This window comes from Dermacentor variabilis, chromosome 2, assembly GCF_050947875.1.
Source record: "Dermacentor variabilis isolate Ectoservices chromosome 2, ASM5094787v1, whole genome shotgun sequence".
NCBI lineage: Eukaryota > Metazoa > Arthropoda > Arachnida > Ixodida > Ixodidae > Dermacentor > Dermacentor variabilis.
This window is the reverse complement of record NC_134569.1, coordinates 150,673,678-150,689,593: the sequence shown is the minus strand read 5'-3', so window position 1 is coordinate 150,689,593 and position 15,916 is coordinate 150,673,678. Positions and strand designations below refer to the sequence as shown.

The 15,916-nt window shown below is 47.9% G+C and overlaps 1 protein-coding gene across 2 annotated transcripts; it reads left to right on the top strand.

The window, feature by feature from the left end:
• The first annotated feature begins 411 nt into the window (after window positions 1-411).
• Window positions 412-13,977, top strand: LOC142571025 (P2X purinoceptor 7-like). Of its 2 annotated transcripts, XM_075679324.1 has the most exons (4): window positions 412-551; window positions 12,141-12,321; window positions 12,620-12,826; window positions 12,905-13,977. In XM_075679324.1, the coding sequence occupies exons 2-4, from the start codon at window positions 12,179-12,181 to the stop codon at window positions 13,065-13,067; spliced, it is 513 nt and encodes a 170-aa protein (XP_075535439.1). In that variant the 5' UTR covers window positions 412-551; window positions 12,141-12,178; the 3' UTR covers window positions 13,068-13,977. The 2 variants fall into 2 exon arrangements, with proteins under 2 accessions (XP_075535439.1, XP_075535438.1); XM_075679323.1 differs by lacking the exon at window positions 412-551 and having other exon boundaries at window positions 11,887-12,321.
• Window positions 13,978-15,916: the final 1,939 nt, after the last annotated feature.

The following is a 15,916-nucleotide window of genomic DNA, read 5'->3' as shown; positions in this document are numbered from 1 at the left end:
CCGAAAACAGGGGACCTGCAGCGCCGGGCGACGACGTTGGAGCCGGTGTTGCAGCGCTACCTGTCTTAACGCCGAAGTGCGTGGGTGGGTGGTCCCGCATCGGCGAAAGCATCGGCTCGGTCGAATTGTTCCACGCGCGTTCGTCGACCAATTCTCTCGACCGAAGGCGACCTCCCGCGCTGATCATGATGGCGGTGCAGCAGGACAGAACGGCCAGCCCGAATACCAACCCGGTCACCTTGCGGAAGAACGACTGGTCGGAGGTGATGCCCAGCCACTGAGGAGCCCCCGCCTCGTCGTCCAAGAGCAAGTCCGGGCAGTCTCCTCCTCTCCCGCCGCTGGGAGGCGGCGCGTGGGCTTGGTCGTAGCCCCACATGTGGAGAAGCAGCGAGGTCGTGGGCGAGGACGACCCCGAGTGCGGCGCGCCCGATGACTCGACGGGGGTCTTGGTGTACCACACTCGAAGCGGAAGCGCAGGGTACGCCGAACCCAGGGCCGGGGCCGACAGACTGCTGCGTAGGAGTGCGGCTACCTCGCGTCGGCCGTACATGGTGGGTGTCTTTGGCCTCAGTAGTGACGGTGGTAAGGAAAAGACGGCCTCGTCTTCTTATTTCTTGTTCTTGTTTGCCATCGATGGATCATACCCACTAAGGGGATTTCCTCCTTTCACGTTCTTAGTCGTCATCTTCGTCACCTTCTTTTGCTCCAACGGCACGTGCGCGCAGTGCCCAGTGGGTCATGTAAGGTGAAGACTATATAACGCTCTTTTCTCCTTGCCACGGTGAGGCGTAGGAGGCTGGATACACGGTCTCCAGGCCGACCTCTCGTCCTTTCTCTTATTGAGAGCCTCCTCCTCCCCCTCTCTCATAGCGCTCATGTTAGCTAGGGGTGCGCGAATATTCAAATTATCGCGCAATCTTTACTAATCGATTCGAGAACCCACTATTCGAAATTGTCGAAGATTCGTTTCTGCTAAAATATAAGGGATAACAGCGCTTGAGTTCAAGGCGCTCAAGACAGTCATTCCATGCTAAGTGTCCCAGACGTGTTTCTCGACCATCGCAGATTTTTCTTTAAAAAATCATAGATATTTTACTACTTTGCTGAAAGTGATTTTCCAAGATATTCCCGAAAAAAAAAAATGTTTTGGCGAAGCCGGTGGACGCAATGCACTGCTATGCTTGCACTCACTGACATGAAAAGACAATTCACATAGCCGTGTGTTATGTTCAATGTGTGATTCACTGAACACACCCGTTAGACATACATAAATACATACATACATACATACATACATACATACATACATACATACATACATACATACATACATACATACATACATACATAAGAAGCCAACAATGACACGAAGCACAGCATAGGGGAAATTACTTGTAATTCTTTATTGAATTGAAGAAATGATAAATAAAAGAAAATGAAAGTGGTGAGAAAAAAACTGGCCGCTGGTGGGATACGAACCCACGGTGCCATTATCCCATGAAATTTCTGGGGTAATTGTGTTTATCTAGTAGAACTAACCTTGGGTGTGTTAGCCAGCGCCACCACTCGCGGCATTGGCGGCAAATGTGGAACATCCTTTCTGCCGCAGGCGTCACGAACACTAGAACTGCTTGGGTGAAGGCAACTAGCCAAGAAACCCACGCATGCTACCTGAAGTCATCAAAGCTGCCGGATTCGAGACTTTCGCTATTTAATGAACGAGAGAAAAGGAAACCGATGGGCCCAATTTTTACTTGCCATATCTTAAAGGGACACTAAAGTGAAAAATGATTTCTGCTGCATCAGTAAATTACCTTTCTACAACACCAAAAAGACCACTCTTACAACGATAAGACGATTGGTAAGCCAGAAAAAGCGCAAGTATGAAATACGGGTGGCGACGCCTACTTGAGTTCCCGCACCTGGTGGCTGTAACGTGTTGGAGTTTGATGGCATCTTCTAGGGCCTACTAATTATACATAGCGGTACAGATTGACTACATTGTGTTCTAAAGGAACCAAATATTAAACGTGGCAAGTTTCCGGAACCTTTACTCAGCCAACGCGACCCAAATGCGAAAATATACTTTGGAATCCCTGACGTCACGCTGACGTACCGCCGCTGGGTATCGGCGCGAAATTCAAATACTGATACTTGGACCTCCATTTTCTCATCTAATAATCAAACTATTTTTTTTAACTGACTGCCTGCAGGGTTGTCAAACAATGCTCATTAGTCTAAACTGATTTATTGTTTCGCTTTAGTGTCCCTTTAAGAAGCCGACAAACAATGACACCAAAGACAGCACAGGGGAAATTATTTGTAGTTCCTAATTGAATAAAAGAAATGATGACTAAATGGAAATGAAAGTGGATGAAAAAACAACTGGCCGCAGGTGGGATACAATGACAATGAAGGGCTTATACCCCCTTAAGCAATGGATCATACCCCCGTAAACGCGGCCTCCCCATTACGACGACAGAAGAGAAGTGAAATTCTACGCTGGAATGATGAGTGGCAACGGAGCCAGCTATAGGAAGACGACGACGACGAACGGGGGAGCAGTCGCAGGAGCGCGTTTGTTCCAACGAGTTAGCTGCGGAAGAAGAGGACGATGCTCGAGCCATTGCTGATGATGATAGTTTTCTGTTAACAGGTGCGTACAGACGAATTTTGTTCAGCCTAGCAATACAAAGCTTTAAAAACAGCCGTCAAACCACACGACTGATGACGAAACGCGCGCACTTTCGCGTTGATCAACGTACGTTCCCGCCAGTCCTTGGCCGGTGGTCGTTGTCGGATACTTTGACGCAGGCATCTCAAAACCGGAAACGAAGCAGTGGTTCACCCAGTTCGTGGAGGAGTTTGGCCTCAGTTACTTCAACGATTCGATTCAACCAGCTACCGTGCACGGGCCATGCACCGATTTACTTTGGCCAGAAACATTTCTCAAATAACAACTGAAAACATGTGCGTGTATCATAGCGCCCCCAAAGCAGTTATAGCAGTAATTTCAATGTATTAAATAAAATAAAGGCTTTGTAAACTGCATTGAAACGTATGTCTGTGTCATATATCACTTTGAAGAGCAATGTGCGTGATGGGCGCACATCATGGGATCTGTGTTTGATAAGTTGCCAAACATTAGGCGCATCACATCAGCAGCTTCGCTGATATGATAGGAGGATAGGAGTGGATTGGCGGGAATTATTTAACGAATTTTAAGGTTCACACGTTGGTAGCTTCGTACCTACTGGAGTCGCCACGCGATCCTCCGATGAACGCACACAATATTAACTCTACAAATTCCTCTCGTCTGAAAAAACATAAAAAAGGTATATAAAATAAAATAAAGTAGAAATAAAAATAATATGCATATTCTCCATTTGTTCCGGCTGATCAATCTGAATTAAGAATCGGCAATACGTATTAAACTACGAGCCTAAAAAGGAAACAGCAGGCCCGTTGGCATAGTGCCATTATTTTTCTGTGAGCCACGAGTAGGGCTCGCGCTCAAGAAAAGATAATAAAGACGCTGCGTACAAGACGGGTAGTAGAGCATTTAATCGTCTTCGAGCACGCGAGTGTATCGGAATTGAAAATGCCCGAGGCAAATATAGAGGCGAACACACGGAATGGTTTCACCCCTGATTGGAAAGGTTTCGAACAGCCGAGACGAGTACGTCGTGACGAACGAACCGCGGTTCGACAGCGACGCCAGCCCACAGGGCGTCGTCCGTCGCCGTAGTCGCGGTCGCGCCACCGTCGTGCCGCTGCGAATCGTTGGCGTTAACTGTTGCCGACGCCGTCGGCCTCATCAAATGTTCGTCGTCTCCCGCACTCGCGGTTGTGACCAGGGACGCGTCCGCGCGCAGGTCGGGTGGCGACCTGGGGCAGCTGGGTGGTGTTCTGGCCACTCAATGGCCGGCTTGGGCCACGTCGGGCCAGTCTTTCTGTTGGCTCGCCTTGTACAGATAGGCGACCAGGAGGACGCCTACGCCGACGAACAGCCCGATGCAGCTGCACAATTAAGAACCATGGCGTCGGCGAGCGGCTCAGGCTACTCTGCTCCGTCAGCGTGCTCTCCGAAAGGAAGGCCGTTCCGGACGAGGTGCCCACCGCCTGGCCCACAGCGGCTGGTGTGGCGCCGACGTAGGCTCCTCGCCATGTTGCGGACGTCCCCGGCTGAAGAGGCCGGTCGAAAGGGGACGCGAGCCGATATGGTCGCTGCATTGTCAGAACTAGCGATGCTGCGGCTGATGATGATAATAATGTGCCTTTAAAAACGCGTGGCAGCGTGCCCACAATGGCGGTGAAGCCAAGAATCGGGTGGTTGTCCTAGTGAGCCCCGTTTCCTTTTTCAGGAAAATCTGAGATGCTGGAATTGTTTCAGCGATGTTATTGACGGTTCGATGGAATATCTACGTATTGAAAATTTTCGGTACCTAATCACTTTAGTGTACGCAGATAGTGAGAACGAGTGAATAACATTAATTTGGGAGACCAATATTTTGGTGCCCGGAAGTGGGCGGCCACCCTATTCAAGGTATCCGTGGTAGCCGTGCTGAAGTAGCAGTGCTGATAGCTATAGCCCTGTTCGCCAGGCGTCCTCGGGACTTGGGCTTGTCAACTGAGCTTTTCGCTGGTTTTCTGTTGGAGCTCGAATGGGTGTCGTCCGTGTGTTCTTGCTACATTACCAGACAGGGTGCCCGGCGTGCTGTAAAATTTGAGAGTCCCTTGTGTAGGTTTAGGGATACATCGCGTTTTGAAGAGCGCGCCGGTGTCGGCGTCATACGACGGCTTATTGTCTGCAAAGCTTGCTGTGTGGTGCCGGGTATTCCCTCCTCTTCTTATAATGTTCTAGAATCTCAGAATATTTGCTTTGTACCCTTTTGTCTGGTTCTGGCGGTAGACGACGACCTGGTGAGAGAGTAGAAATTGTTAGTTCATTGAAAGGATGCTCGCACTAACGATTCGGTGGCCTCATTTTATTCCATCCGTCTATTTCTTCGGGACATCAAAAGTGGCGCGTACACCTGCGACGAGTGTGGATATATATGCATGCATTAAGCAATGAAAAAAAATGGTTCCATGATATAGAGAGGGTGTTTCGCTATGTGGACGTATTAGGAAGGTTGCTAAGCCTGTATTGATTGCTTTGTATCCAAGGTATGTTTACAGAACTGCGACATTGATGCCATGAATTGCCTCGTGCATTGCCCGTTGTGCGCTTCGTAAGAACGCACCCGTACAAGTGAAGCACCGCACGCGCGGATAATGACGCTCGCGTAGATTTTACGTGTAACGTCTAACTGGACATAGCTGGGGGCCTTGTAGGACAGAGAAAGATTGAGAAAAATGCCTTTCAGCTTCCCGTTCGGGTCGTCGATACTGGCGAAAAAGTACTCATATAATAACCGCTGCTCAGCGGCTCTGAAAAGGTCTATTTTTTTTTTCTCGAGATAATCCAACAGCCATCAAAATACTTGCCGGAAAAAAAAAAATATTGTGCAGATCCAACGTAAACAGGATGGAATCTAAGTGAAGCGAAGTTTTTTTTCAAGCGGTTAAAGAAATGCTATAAATTTGCCGATTCCATTCCTGCGTCTTTGGCGTAAAGAAAACTGGCGCGCGCATGCGCGTTCGCGTACCCGTTGCTACGCAACGGAACAAATTTTGTATTGGCTATATTTCCGATTTATTATAAATGTACCGGCTGCTATCTTGGCTAATACCCAGTTGTGGGTACTGGCCATAATAAGGAAATCATCATCGTAATCAATACGTGCACGCGCTTCTTGACCGAATCACCCATTGTGGGTGACGTGCCATAGTATCGTAATCACAAGGATCATCAACACGCGGCTATAATCTCGAAGAGCTATAGCTGGCGTTGGCACGAAACGTACCCCTCATTTCTTGGACAGTCTCCCGTTATGTGTACGTGCTATATTGTATGGAAATCATCATCATAATCACCACGTGGAGGTGATCTGACAAAGGTAGTTAGCGCTGGCGATTGTAGAGGTGTGATCCTTCTCTCAGTTAATCGAGCACGTCTTGCGTCCCATCTCTCTTTTCTTTTCGTCACGACAAACTTTTCTCAAGAATTACCATTATGGGGCTTCCTAAAGGAACTTGTCGACACTATTCCATTCTTGAAAGCCAGATTCACCCTTGAATATTTGTATACCGTTAATCGCACGTCGCTAAATGTAGCATTTTTATAGATAACCTTCTCCCTGAACCTCTGTACCGAAAGCCGTATCTGTCTCTATTTGGTTAAGATGTTATTTGCCATGTCCGTAGAATGTGCATTACGCCAGCAGCGAAAACGTTTTTCTTTAAGCTGCACACCTCCACCCTGCCAGTTAAAACGTGGCTTCGGGAAAAAGGACTGTATGTACCCTGGAATACAAATTGTAGACTTTGCATTCCACCGGAGACAATATAACATTGCTTTATACTTTGTCGTGACGCATTTAATTTTTGGGACATTTTACAAAGAACTGTCAAAAAAGACTTTCCTCTCACATATTATGGTATCCGGTTCTTTCCTTACAAAAAGACAACCAGTAATGCACCATACGATTTGCTTATGTTATTAGGCCTTTATTCATTACGAAGAAGTCGAATGATCGGCAGACATGCCGAGCCACCTCGCTCGACAAGGTCTATCTTCCGAGAAGAGACTGCTCAAGTTCGTAGTGTGGTTGCTACCTTTGATCCCGTACCTGAATGGATTTCGCGTTTGCACACTTGTGTTTGCTTGCCAGAATTTTGAACTTTCATTGGACTGTATACAACGTGTGCATTTGTTTCTCATGTGTGTTGAAATGTAATGTAACAATATTGGTTTGACATTGCTCATAATTCTATGCAATAAAAAAAAAGGTGTCATCGTGGCCTAACTGCAGCAAGGTTATAGAGTGTGGAGAAATAGGCATTTACAGTCTCATGCCGGAATGCCGTGTCCAGGTAAGCCGATCTATAGTGAGCTGTATAACGGAGGTGGAAAAAGCATATGTATTAGAGTTTTCAACAATTTTTTTTTACGTGGGAGAGCATTAGTATTCATTTGAGAAGCTAACTGCCAGAAAGCGCACTGCGAGGTACCCTTCACGCATGAATCCCTGCAGATATGGACGCGAAGCAACATTTCTCGAAATTACTAAATTTGGTAACAAAGTGCATACGAAGCGCTACCTGTTAAAGTTTGGTTAAGTAGAAAAAAACAAACATTTTTGTATCTTCAATTAACCGTCGTCGCTGTGATGTACCGCAAACTATAGAAGGCGGCTTTATTAACTGCATGGACGCCCATATTATGTTCAGACGTTCTCCAAAACACTTTTAAAAAGGAACGTGATGTAAAATCTCATACAATACGATACCCTACGCCCACTAAATGTGAAGATATTGCCTGGTATATTAGATATTGAAGATGTGCGATTTAACCGGCAGTAACTTATGGGTCCGCATGTTAGATCGGAATGCGAAACGAATTGTACCTTCGGAGTCACATTTCACTCAGACGATTTCACAGCTGAAAGACTTTTGCGATCAAAGCGATTTCCAACCGGACTGGTAGCCATTGCTGATGCAGTGTGTCCTTTTTCCTCCTGTTTTGAGAACTGTTTACAGTAATAATTGTAGTGTAAAGTGTTTATATCGTGCTTGTAGACGCCTCTATGGCTATGTTGGCCGCTATGTATACAACTTATGCATGTATGTTTTATATTTCTGAAAAATATTACGAAAAAGAAAAGCGATTGTGACCTAATAGTTAGAGCATCGGGCTGCCACGCCAAGGGTTCGAATCCCGCCGACAGACTCTCTTCCTCTATTTTTTTGAAAAGTGAGATTCAATATACTCGGCAAACAAGAACTCGGCCAGTGAGCGACCCAACGTCCGACAGACGGACAGACCGACACAGGCGAAGCCATGGAATGGTAGACAATGAAAGCTTCGCCTTAGAAAATGGGCTCCCATCCACGCTGTGAAGGTGGTTGGCCAGAGAACATGGAGGAAGGAAATAATAGGAGGGAGCATCGCGAAAAGGCGATTGAATCCAAACCTGTCGGCCCAGCACGTGGTCGCACGTCAAAGTGCGCGGTGAGTCTTAGTATTCCCGCTCCGCAGGCAGAGGGACGGTAGGGCAGCTGAACAAGCGCGTACTGAATAAAAACTAGTGGCATAGCTGCTGGGAACCAAATTTCTCTGAAAATCTCGATTCTTGCTGCGTCATCTCGACGCAAGAGGTCACATGTTGGGCCACCCCTGAGCAAATGTATGTCGCCCGGAGCATTCGCTTGCCAAGGCTGGCTGCGTGACGTGACATCGAAGCTGGGGTATCACCGCAGAACACCTATATGTATTACCCTATACGATAGACCAATATGACGTAGCCTTGAATTGGGTCCTACCGAGCTTTAGCACGACGCCATTGTGCATGTTAACGTCGCTGTTCCTTTCGTCACTCACCGTATTCGCGCTGCTTTTCAGGCGTACTAACTGTGCGTGGCTTGCTTTGGGCAGGAACCGCTGCGCCCTACCTAGCCTGGCCATGACGCTGTTGTGCATATTGACGTTGCTATTCCCGTCGCCGCTCATTCTGTTTACGTTTCCCTCCGGGAGCCCTAACTATGCGTGGTCTTTCCATAGCGCTATCAGGACACAAGTGAAATCAGTTGCTAGGAAGCTTCTTCTTCAATATTTGAAGGTGTAGTTACGTCGCTCCCTGCTTCGTACGCTACAGTTTCTGTTCCCCGGCAACTGCAGCTTAAGCAAACTGCAGCGACCGCTATGCGCGAAGACGAACTTTCTGGTTCTTTTTTTCCTCTGCATGGCCAGCGCCGCGAATGCGTGGAGGCGGGCGCCATCTGCTGGGACTGCAAAGAACTCAGCGGCGCGCATGGTGCTCGCATCCCGCTGTGATTGGTTGAATTTTTGCCCACGGACACAACAACAGCATTGGGAGGGGGGGGGGCGTACAGATATACAGCTTCGCTGTAAAAAAAAAAAAAAAACTCACATCTACGTAATGCTTTGCATTACCGAGATGCCAGTTGGAGTTGAGTCTGTTTATTCTCTAACAAACCGAAAATGCTTTGAAGAATTTACACTTTGGTTTTAATGCGAAAGGATCAAGTGGTTCATGAGGTGGAAATTCCGGCATTGGCGGTCTGACCATGCGATGGCAGAAAAAGACTACGAGCCCTTGACGGTGGGTGTCGAACCCACGACTTTTGGTGTTAATTGAGTTGAATATAATTAATGCACAATTATTTAAGACATAGTTAATTAGAACACTTGAACCTTTGACCTTTGGTCAGAGTCGAACCCACGACCCTTGGTGTTAATTAAGGAGAAATTAATGAACGCACATTTAATAAAATTGAAATAATTAAGGCACTTGAGCCCAGGACCTTTGGTGCTAAGGCGAAGTTAATTAAAGCACAGTGAATTAAGGTACAGTTCATTAAGGCACTAGAGCCCCCGACCTTTGTTAGGAGTCGAACCCACGACCTTGCGTTGAGGCATAATGTCAAAGCATCGTGCGGTGGTCGCAATGCTTTCGCATTCATCCACGTAGGGATAACTAAGTGCCCCTTGAATTTTTATGAATCATATATCTGTTCTGCCACGAACAGTTAATGCTTTTGCGGCGTGTTGCAAATTGATGCGGAGTGTAGCACGTGATGTCTGTCGTTGTGGCATCAATCAGGTTCACGGAAAAGTGGAACATACATGTAGCGGCACATACCCACTGGCCTCTGGCGTGGGCATACCTAGTGCTTTTCGGGATCAGCCCACATATTTAGACTGCACTGTTCTCGGCATCGGCCAAAATTTTTAGACTGCGCAATCTTCGGTATCGGGCCACCTTTTTAAACCACTATCTTCTTGATCGGCCTGCATTTTTCGACTGGACATCTTCGGGCTGCGTAATCCGGAGAGGAACAGATGGTGTGTCGCGCCGACAGTCGTTAGTCGTCCGGAGGAACTGCAACATGCTCGGCTACTGGGCCGCGTACACTCCCGCGTTGCTTCGAAGCCACACACTGAATGCCGGGTCAGTGCCCAGTTTGAGCAGAGAGAATAATAATTGTGTGCAGCTGCTGCTCCTTCCCAGTCACCAGAAAGACACACCGGATCGCGGCGATAGCTTCGAGGCGAGATGGACAACGCATGAAGCAGCGGAACTTGTGCAGACTTTATTTAGCAGCCTGGTTGTGCCACGCGGGAAGTTGACGTCAGAGAGTTTAATTGAAGAGCGGCACATATCCACGGGAACGACTCACATTAATATGACTGGATGCGTACTGAACGAGAAGAAAGAGGGTTAACCAAGGGGCTAACACTCCCAGGTTTACTTCTAGTAGCAACACATAAATACCCCGGAAAGTGGATGGGAAAACGGCGCCGCGGTAATGCGAAGACGTGGGATCGTTCTCCACCTGCGGCAAGCTGTTTTTTCATCCACTTTCAATTGCATTAATTTGTGATTTCTTTATTTCAATTTTAAGTACAAGTAATTTCCTCTGTGTTGTCCTTGGTGTCTTTGTTTGTTGGTTTCTTATCATACGTGCTCAGTGGCCCATGCCCAGTTGCGCATACCCACGGGAACGGCTATATGTTGACCAGTGACCCGAGTTGGCGTCAAATAAATTCATTGACGAGCCGCGCATTTATAGTGATACATACCCGGTGCTCCCAGAAGTACATACCCAATGCCCTTCAGGAGTGGCTGATATTGTTAGACCGCACTATATTCGGTATCGGCCCACGCATTTAGAATTCACTGTATCGACACACAGAAACGGTCAGGTTGTCTCCAAATGGTCGTTACATGGCCGTTACGGAAAACTAGGTTGAACTAGCCAAAAAATCTTCGCATTAAAAAAAAATAACAAAACAACGACGATATACCGAGATACCGCGACACAACACAAATGTTGGCGTGAGAAGGAGAGGAATGCTTCTCATTAAATATGTTATCCTGAGAAATTGCGTCAATTGACGCATACGCATAAGAGCGTAATAGATAGTCAAAATAGATAGTCGATTAAGGTGGCCCGGTCGACGAGGCGTGAGCTGGAAAACACAGTCCCCACCGCCCTCGGGAGCGCTTAGGGAGGGGGGTTGGTCGGGGTTCTGATTACGCTTGCATAGGATGTGGTAGAGTGCGCCTGATTTACTGCAGAGTCTACACTCCGGGGAGTATTGCGTAGCGAAGAATAACTTTAATCGTACAGGGTGAGGAAACGCGTTCGCTTGAAGTCTTACTAAAAGGGTGTTTTCCTGTCATCTGGACAAATCGGGCTGGGTAAGTGGGAAGGTCCTCACATAATATTGCGTCTTTAATATCGCGTGTTTCCAGGTAACGCACAAACGGGTTTGGGATAGTGCTGCCCCCCCCCCCCCCCTTCGATTGGTGAGAGCGCGGGCCAGGGAAACAGGTGGAAAGGCTGGTGGCAGCGCAATCGCGAAGTCGGATTCTCTGTGCGAGGGAATGATACCAAAGCACGTGATCACGTTTCATCGAAGCAGCACGAGTTGCACAGGCGAGGGAGCGCGCGACTCTGCACCTTTCTGGCAGGATACGGACACGCTTCGCCATCTATCGGCACAGAGCCTTTCGGAGGTGAGAGAAAACAGCCGGATACCTGCAAAGTGGGCGATTCAGGCGAATAATGCTTCGCATTTAAGAAAGAAAGAAAGAAAGACAGAAATATTGCCGCTTAGTTTGTCACAAAACCATCTTACCGCCACTATTTGCCATGGTGAGCACGTGTGCGAGAGGCGGAAAATGTGCAGAAAAGGGAAAAAAATGTGTGCAAGCACGAAACGGGAGAAGATCAAGCCGGAGGCGACGTTGCCTCATCGGTACAGACAACGGCACATGCGCAGTGTGTGCGCCGTGGTGGGAAGTTAAAGTCATGGAGGAAATTAAAAAGTTCTTACCTTTATAGGGAAAGCAATGATCTTCCGTTTCTCGCTTGCCTTCGCCAGCGTCCACTACGAGCGCTACGTCGGAGCCGAACGTCACGTCTGGCGCTGTCTTCTTTTGTTGTTGCTCGAAGACACCCTATATTTCCGGTTGTCTCGGCTGCGCTTTTCTTGCCTGGCCGCGCAGTCTTCGCCTTGCTGCTGCGAAGTTGGCGCTGTGGCGCGATGGACCCTGCGCTGCGCTCCCGTCTCGAAAGGCTCGCAAGGGTGGTGGACCCGTACGGCGACACGCCACGTCGATTTACCACCGCGGGAGATGACGCCCCAGCGTCGCCGCCCTCGCCGGACCGTGGCGATGACATACGTTGGTAAGGTTACGTGACGAGCGCTTCTGATCTACTAATTGCGTTGTGATGCGCTGCGCATAGTTCGGTCGTTGTCAGCCATTAAACTGAACTCGAGATATCGTACCTGATTTACTTTTTTTTTAGTTTACGGGCTGTGAGTGCGTTCCTAACAGTTACAAAAGGAAGAAAGTGCAGAGAAAGGGCATCGGCTTCTCCGCCATTAACGGTCGCTATACCGGAAGCTCTGCCGTAGCAGTAGTGGCAGCAGCGTATGTGTGCAACGGCGGGATGGGTAATTTGTTGATCCGTGTGAATGCAGGTGTGCCTGTTGGCTGTGCGTGGCGAGTTCAAGCGCGGAGGAAAACGTTTGCTGCCGGGATGTGGCCGAAGTCGTTGCCAAAGGCACCGAAGACTGCATCACCCGTCACTCGTATTTCCCCAGCATTTGCCTCAATCCCGGCGTCCTCGAGGCGGCGTTCTACGCGTTCCAGGAGCTCGGCGTGCGAGTGCAGGGAGAACTGCACGAGTAAGCGAGATACGCGGCCACTTTATTTTCTTTTTTTTTTGAAGCAACGGGTTTAACGTTGATTACTTCTTTTTGCAGAAAGTACCGCGTCGTTGCCTATCGCCTCTTCACAAAGTGGATATGGAAACGACTGGGCAGGTGGGATCAAGTCGTGCTGCCTGCATGTGTCGTGGAACGCATCCGACAAGAGTTTCCCTCGGCCGCGTACGTCGGGTTCCTGCACCCTCGTCTGGAAGACTGAAGCTTCGCCCTAACGGCAGCTTCGTCGTTGATATTTTCAATACCGCCACGTGCACGGCCAACTTGTTTTATGCCTGTCCGCTGCGCGCAGTGCAGCATTGAAAGGTTAAATTTGCCTCGCGCACCCACTGATAACGATCAGGATTTGCCAATCCAGTCACATTTCAATCCCACAGCGTTGCCAATCCATTCAACTCATAGAAAGTATTCGGCTACTACTAAACCTTTTTTTTTTTTTTTTTTTACAGAGTTTGGTGGGAGAACGCCCCCCGGATGGGATGTTACAACTTCGAGTGACTAATGTAAACTTTCGACGGGGTTAGGAGCTCTCTGAAATTATTGACGCGAATTTGTCAAGGAAGCATTTTATGGGACCTCCTGGCAGTCGGGGCTGTCGCCCCATTAGCCCATGGGTTAATCCGACCCCGACTACGCACGCTTATCGCAGTTTGCAAAATTGCATCCTACTTATAGGGGCACGACGTTATGTTCGTGCCAGCGCCGAGCTGTGTTGTGTACGGTGTTGTGTTCGCAGCACACTCAGCGGGCCAGCGCCGAGGTGTGTAGTATTACGTTGGGTACATATTCTCACGGCAGGAACGTAGGCGTACAAAACGCAGACACAGGAAAAACGAGCAGGAGATCAGAGACGTCGACTCTCAAGTCGCACAGCGACGGAAGAGAAAGAAGGCGTAAAACCCACCCGCGCATGCTCTGATGCGCGGTGATGCGCGGTGATGGAGGGCAGCCCCAACCCGTCAATCATGGACACCTGTGGGCACTCGCGAAAGACAACGGTTTAGACCAGGGGTCTCCAAACTTGTTTGTTGGCCAGAGGGCTGGATTGGCAACCAGTGGCGGTGTGGTGGGCCGGACGACAGAGGATTAAATAAATATTGCGAGAACTGAAATTTGGACGAGTTTGTATGTCTTCCTTTCACTGTTAAATCAATCCTAAATATATATTAGTTAAGATAAATTAGTAAATGAAGTAATTGTGTAGGGCTTCCCCCTCCCCCCTCCCCCCCACAATATTCCACTTCATCGACGTCCTTTATTCCAGTATTTAAAAAAAAATATTTAATGACATTTTATTTTCTGGCACAACATTCAGCAAAGAAGCGAAATAGCTATATTTCAGGATCAGAATTTCGCTTTTGGCGCGAAGTCTGAGTGGGTATATCGAGCTGAAATAATATTAAGCGTTCGTGGTGGCAAACGAGCTTGTTCATATTTCCCGGTAGAACGCATTTTTTTTGGGGTGTTCGCAGTCATTTTGCCTGTACCAAGCAGATATATACAGTACGTTGAGATGACCTGGGAAGTGTCAACACACCATGCAAAGGACCCTTTCTCTTGCTGCCATGTCGTCGCCACGATTCCGGTGTTTCTACAAATCCGCGTTGAATTTTGCGTATATAGTGTTTATGTATCAGTAGGGGGGGCTGAAGTTTGGGCTAGTTGGTGTAGTAGTGTGAACAAAAAGATTTCGCAATGCACAGGACTGAGTGTGCACGTGTTGTTTCGTATTGCTCTCTTTCGTGTTGTTCTGCATATTACGCTAGTTTATCCTTTAAAGTGTTTACGTTTAAAAGTTGACAGAGAACACGACTCGTGCAAGTTGGAGTATAAGCTTATTTTAGTAAAATGAGACATAGAAACGTTACACGACTACGCGTTTGAGAAACCGCCCATTTTCCTCCCGTTCTGTTCTCTGTGATCGCATCATGCAGCCTTAATTGATATATTTTGTGGTATACTATTTATGAGAAAAAAATGATTGCCATACTGGATATCTTTCTCTTTAAAAAGACGAGCTACTTCAAGAGATATCTTGAGGTGCGCATAAGCATTTCCGGATGACATGCTAAGCTAAATTTCTTGCGCGTTTGAATCGATGAACGTGGCTGAAAAATTAACCGCGACTGAGCGGCTAATAAATTAGTCGATAGTTAATTCACTAAACCAAGCATTAAAACGTAAGCCTTTTAAGACGTAAGGCGAGTCGTTCCAGCGAAAGTAATAATGACGGATTCTGTGGGGATCTGTTTGTTCTCAGATAAGCGAGGGCAACGAAATACAGACACGGCTTTGGCCATAGAAAAGATTTATAAAATGTCTGAAGTGGTAACGCTAGAGTCGATTCCACGAACTTGACCTTTAAGCAAGGTGTTAAGGAATAAAGTAGCTCACCGGATGTGAGGCAAGTGCTGTACATTTGAGGTCAGTGACACAGTTCTGGCCCGCCGAAAAGCAGAGAACGTCCCCGCGACCAAACTGGAGTGCTTCAATGATTAACTGGTAGTCAGGTGTCACCTTCTGAAACTCTTCCTGGATGAATTTGGGGGTTTTTTGTTCGAATTTATTTTCCATTGGTCGGTACCAGGGCCACAGGAACGTTGGCCAGTCCGCTGCGCAAGAAAAGTTCAACTGGAAAATCATCGGGTGCAAGAGGAGCCGACGAGGCAGCGTTTGCCTGGCCGAGTGAAGAAACAGATATCAGTCTGGTGTGCGTAGGTCACTCACTGCCCGATATCCAGCCGTATTCCCGTGAGGATACACCAAGAGGGGTCTCTCGAGCGGTATATTTCGACGACGAGAAATCTGAGCGTTCCGACCGCGAAGACGTCGCTAAGGAAGTTTCCGCGTTACCCAATGGTGTAATTATGCCTTAAGGGCAAGCCTTCATCGCAAAAAAAAAAAACTGCCCACACACTTTGAGCTTCGTCTACACAATGCCCATTACCTACTCCTCGCTTTAAACAAACATAAACAAGGTTCATTTTTGAGTTCGCCGAGTACGCTGGGGAAACCTACGCAACAAACCTCGTGTAAAGGAACAGAAAAGAG

Bases quoted from the DNA above. Each gene is read 5' to 3' on its own strand.
- LOC142571025 (XM_075679324.1), top strand. From the start codon at position 12,179: ATGGACCCTGCGCTGCGCTCCCGTCTCGAAAGGCTCGCAAGGGTGGTG. The intron at 12,322-12,619 runs GTAAGGTTACGT...GTGTGAATGCAG, and splicing joins CGTGGCGATGACATACGTTG to GTGTGCCTGTTGGCTGTGCG. The intron at 12,827-12,904 runs GTAAGCGAGATA...TTCTTTTTGCAG, and splicing joins GTGCAGGGAGAACTGCACGA to AAAGTACCGCGTCGTTGCCT.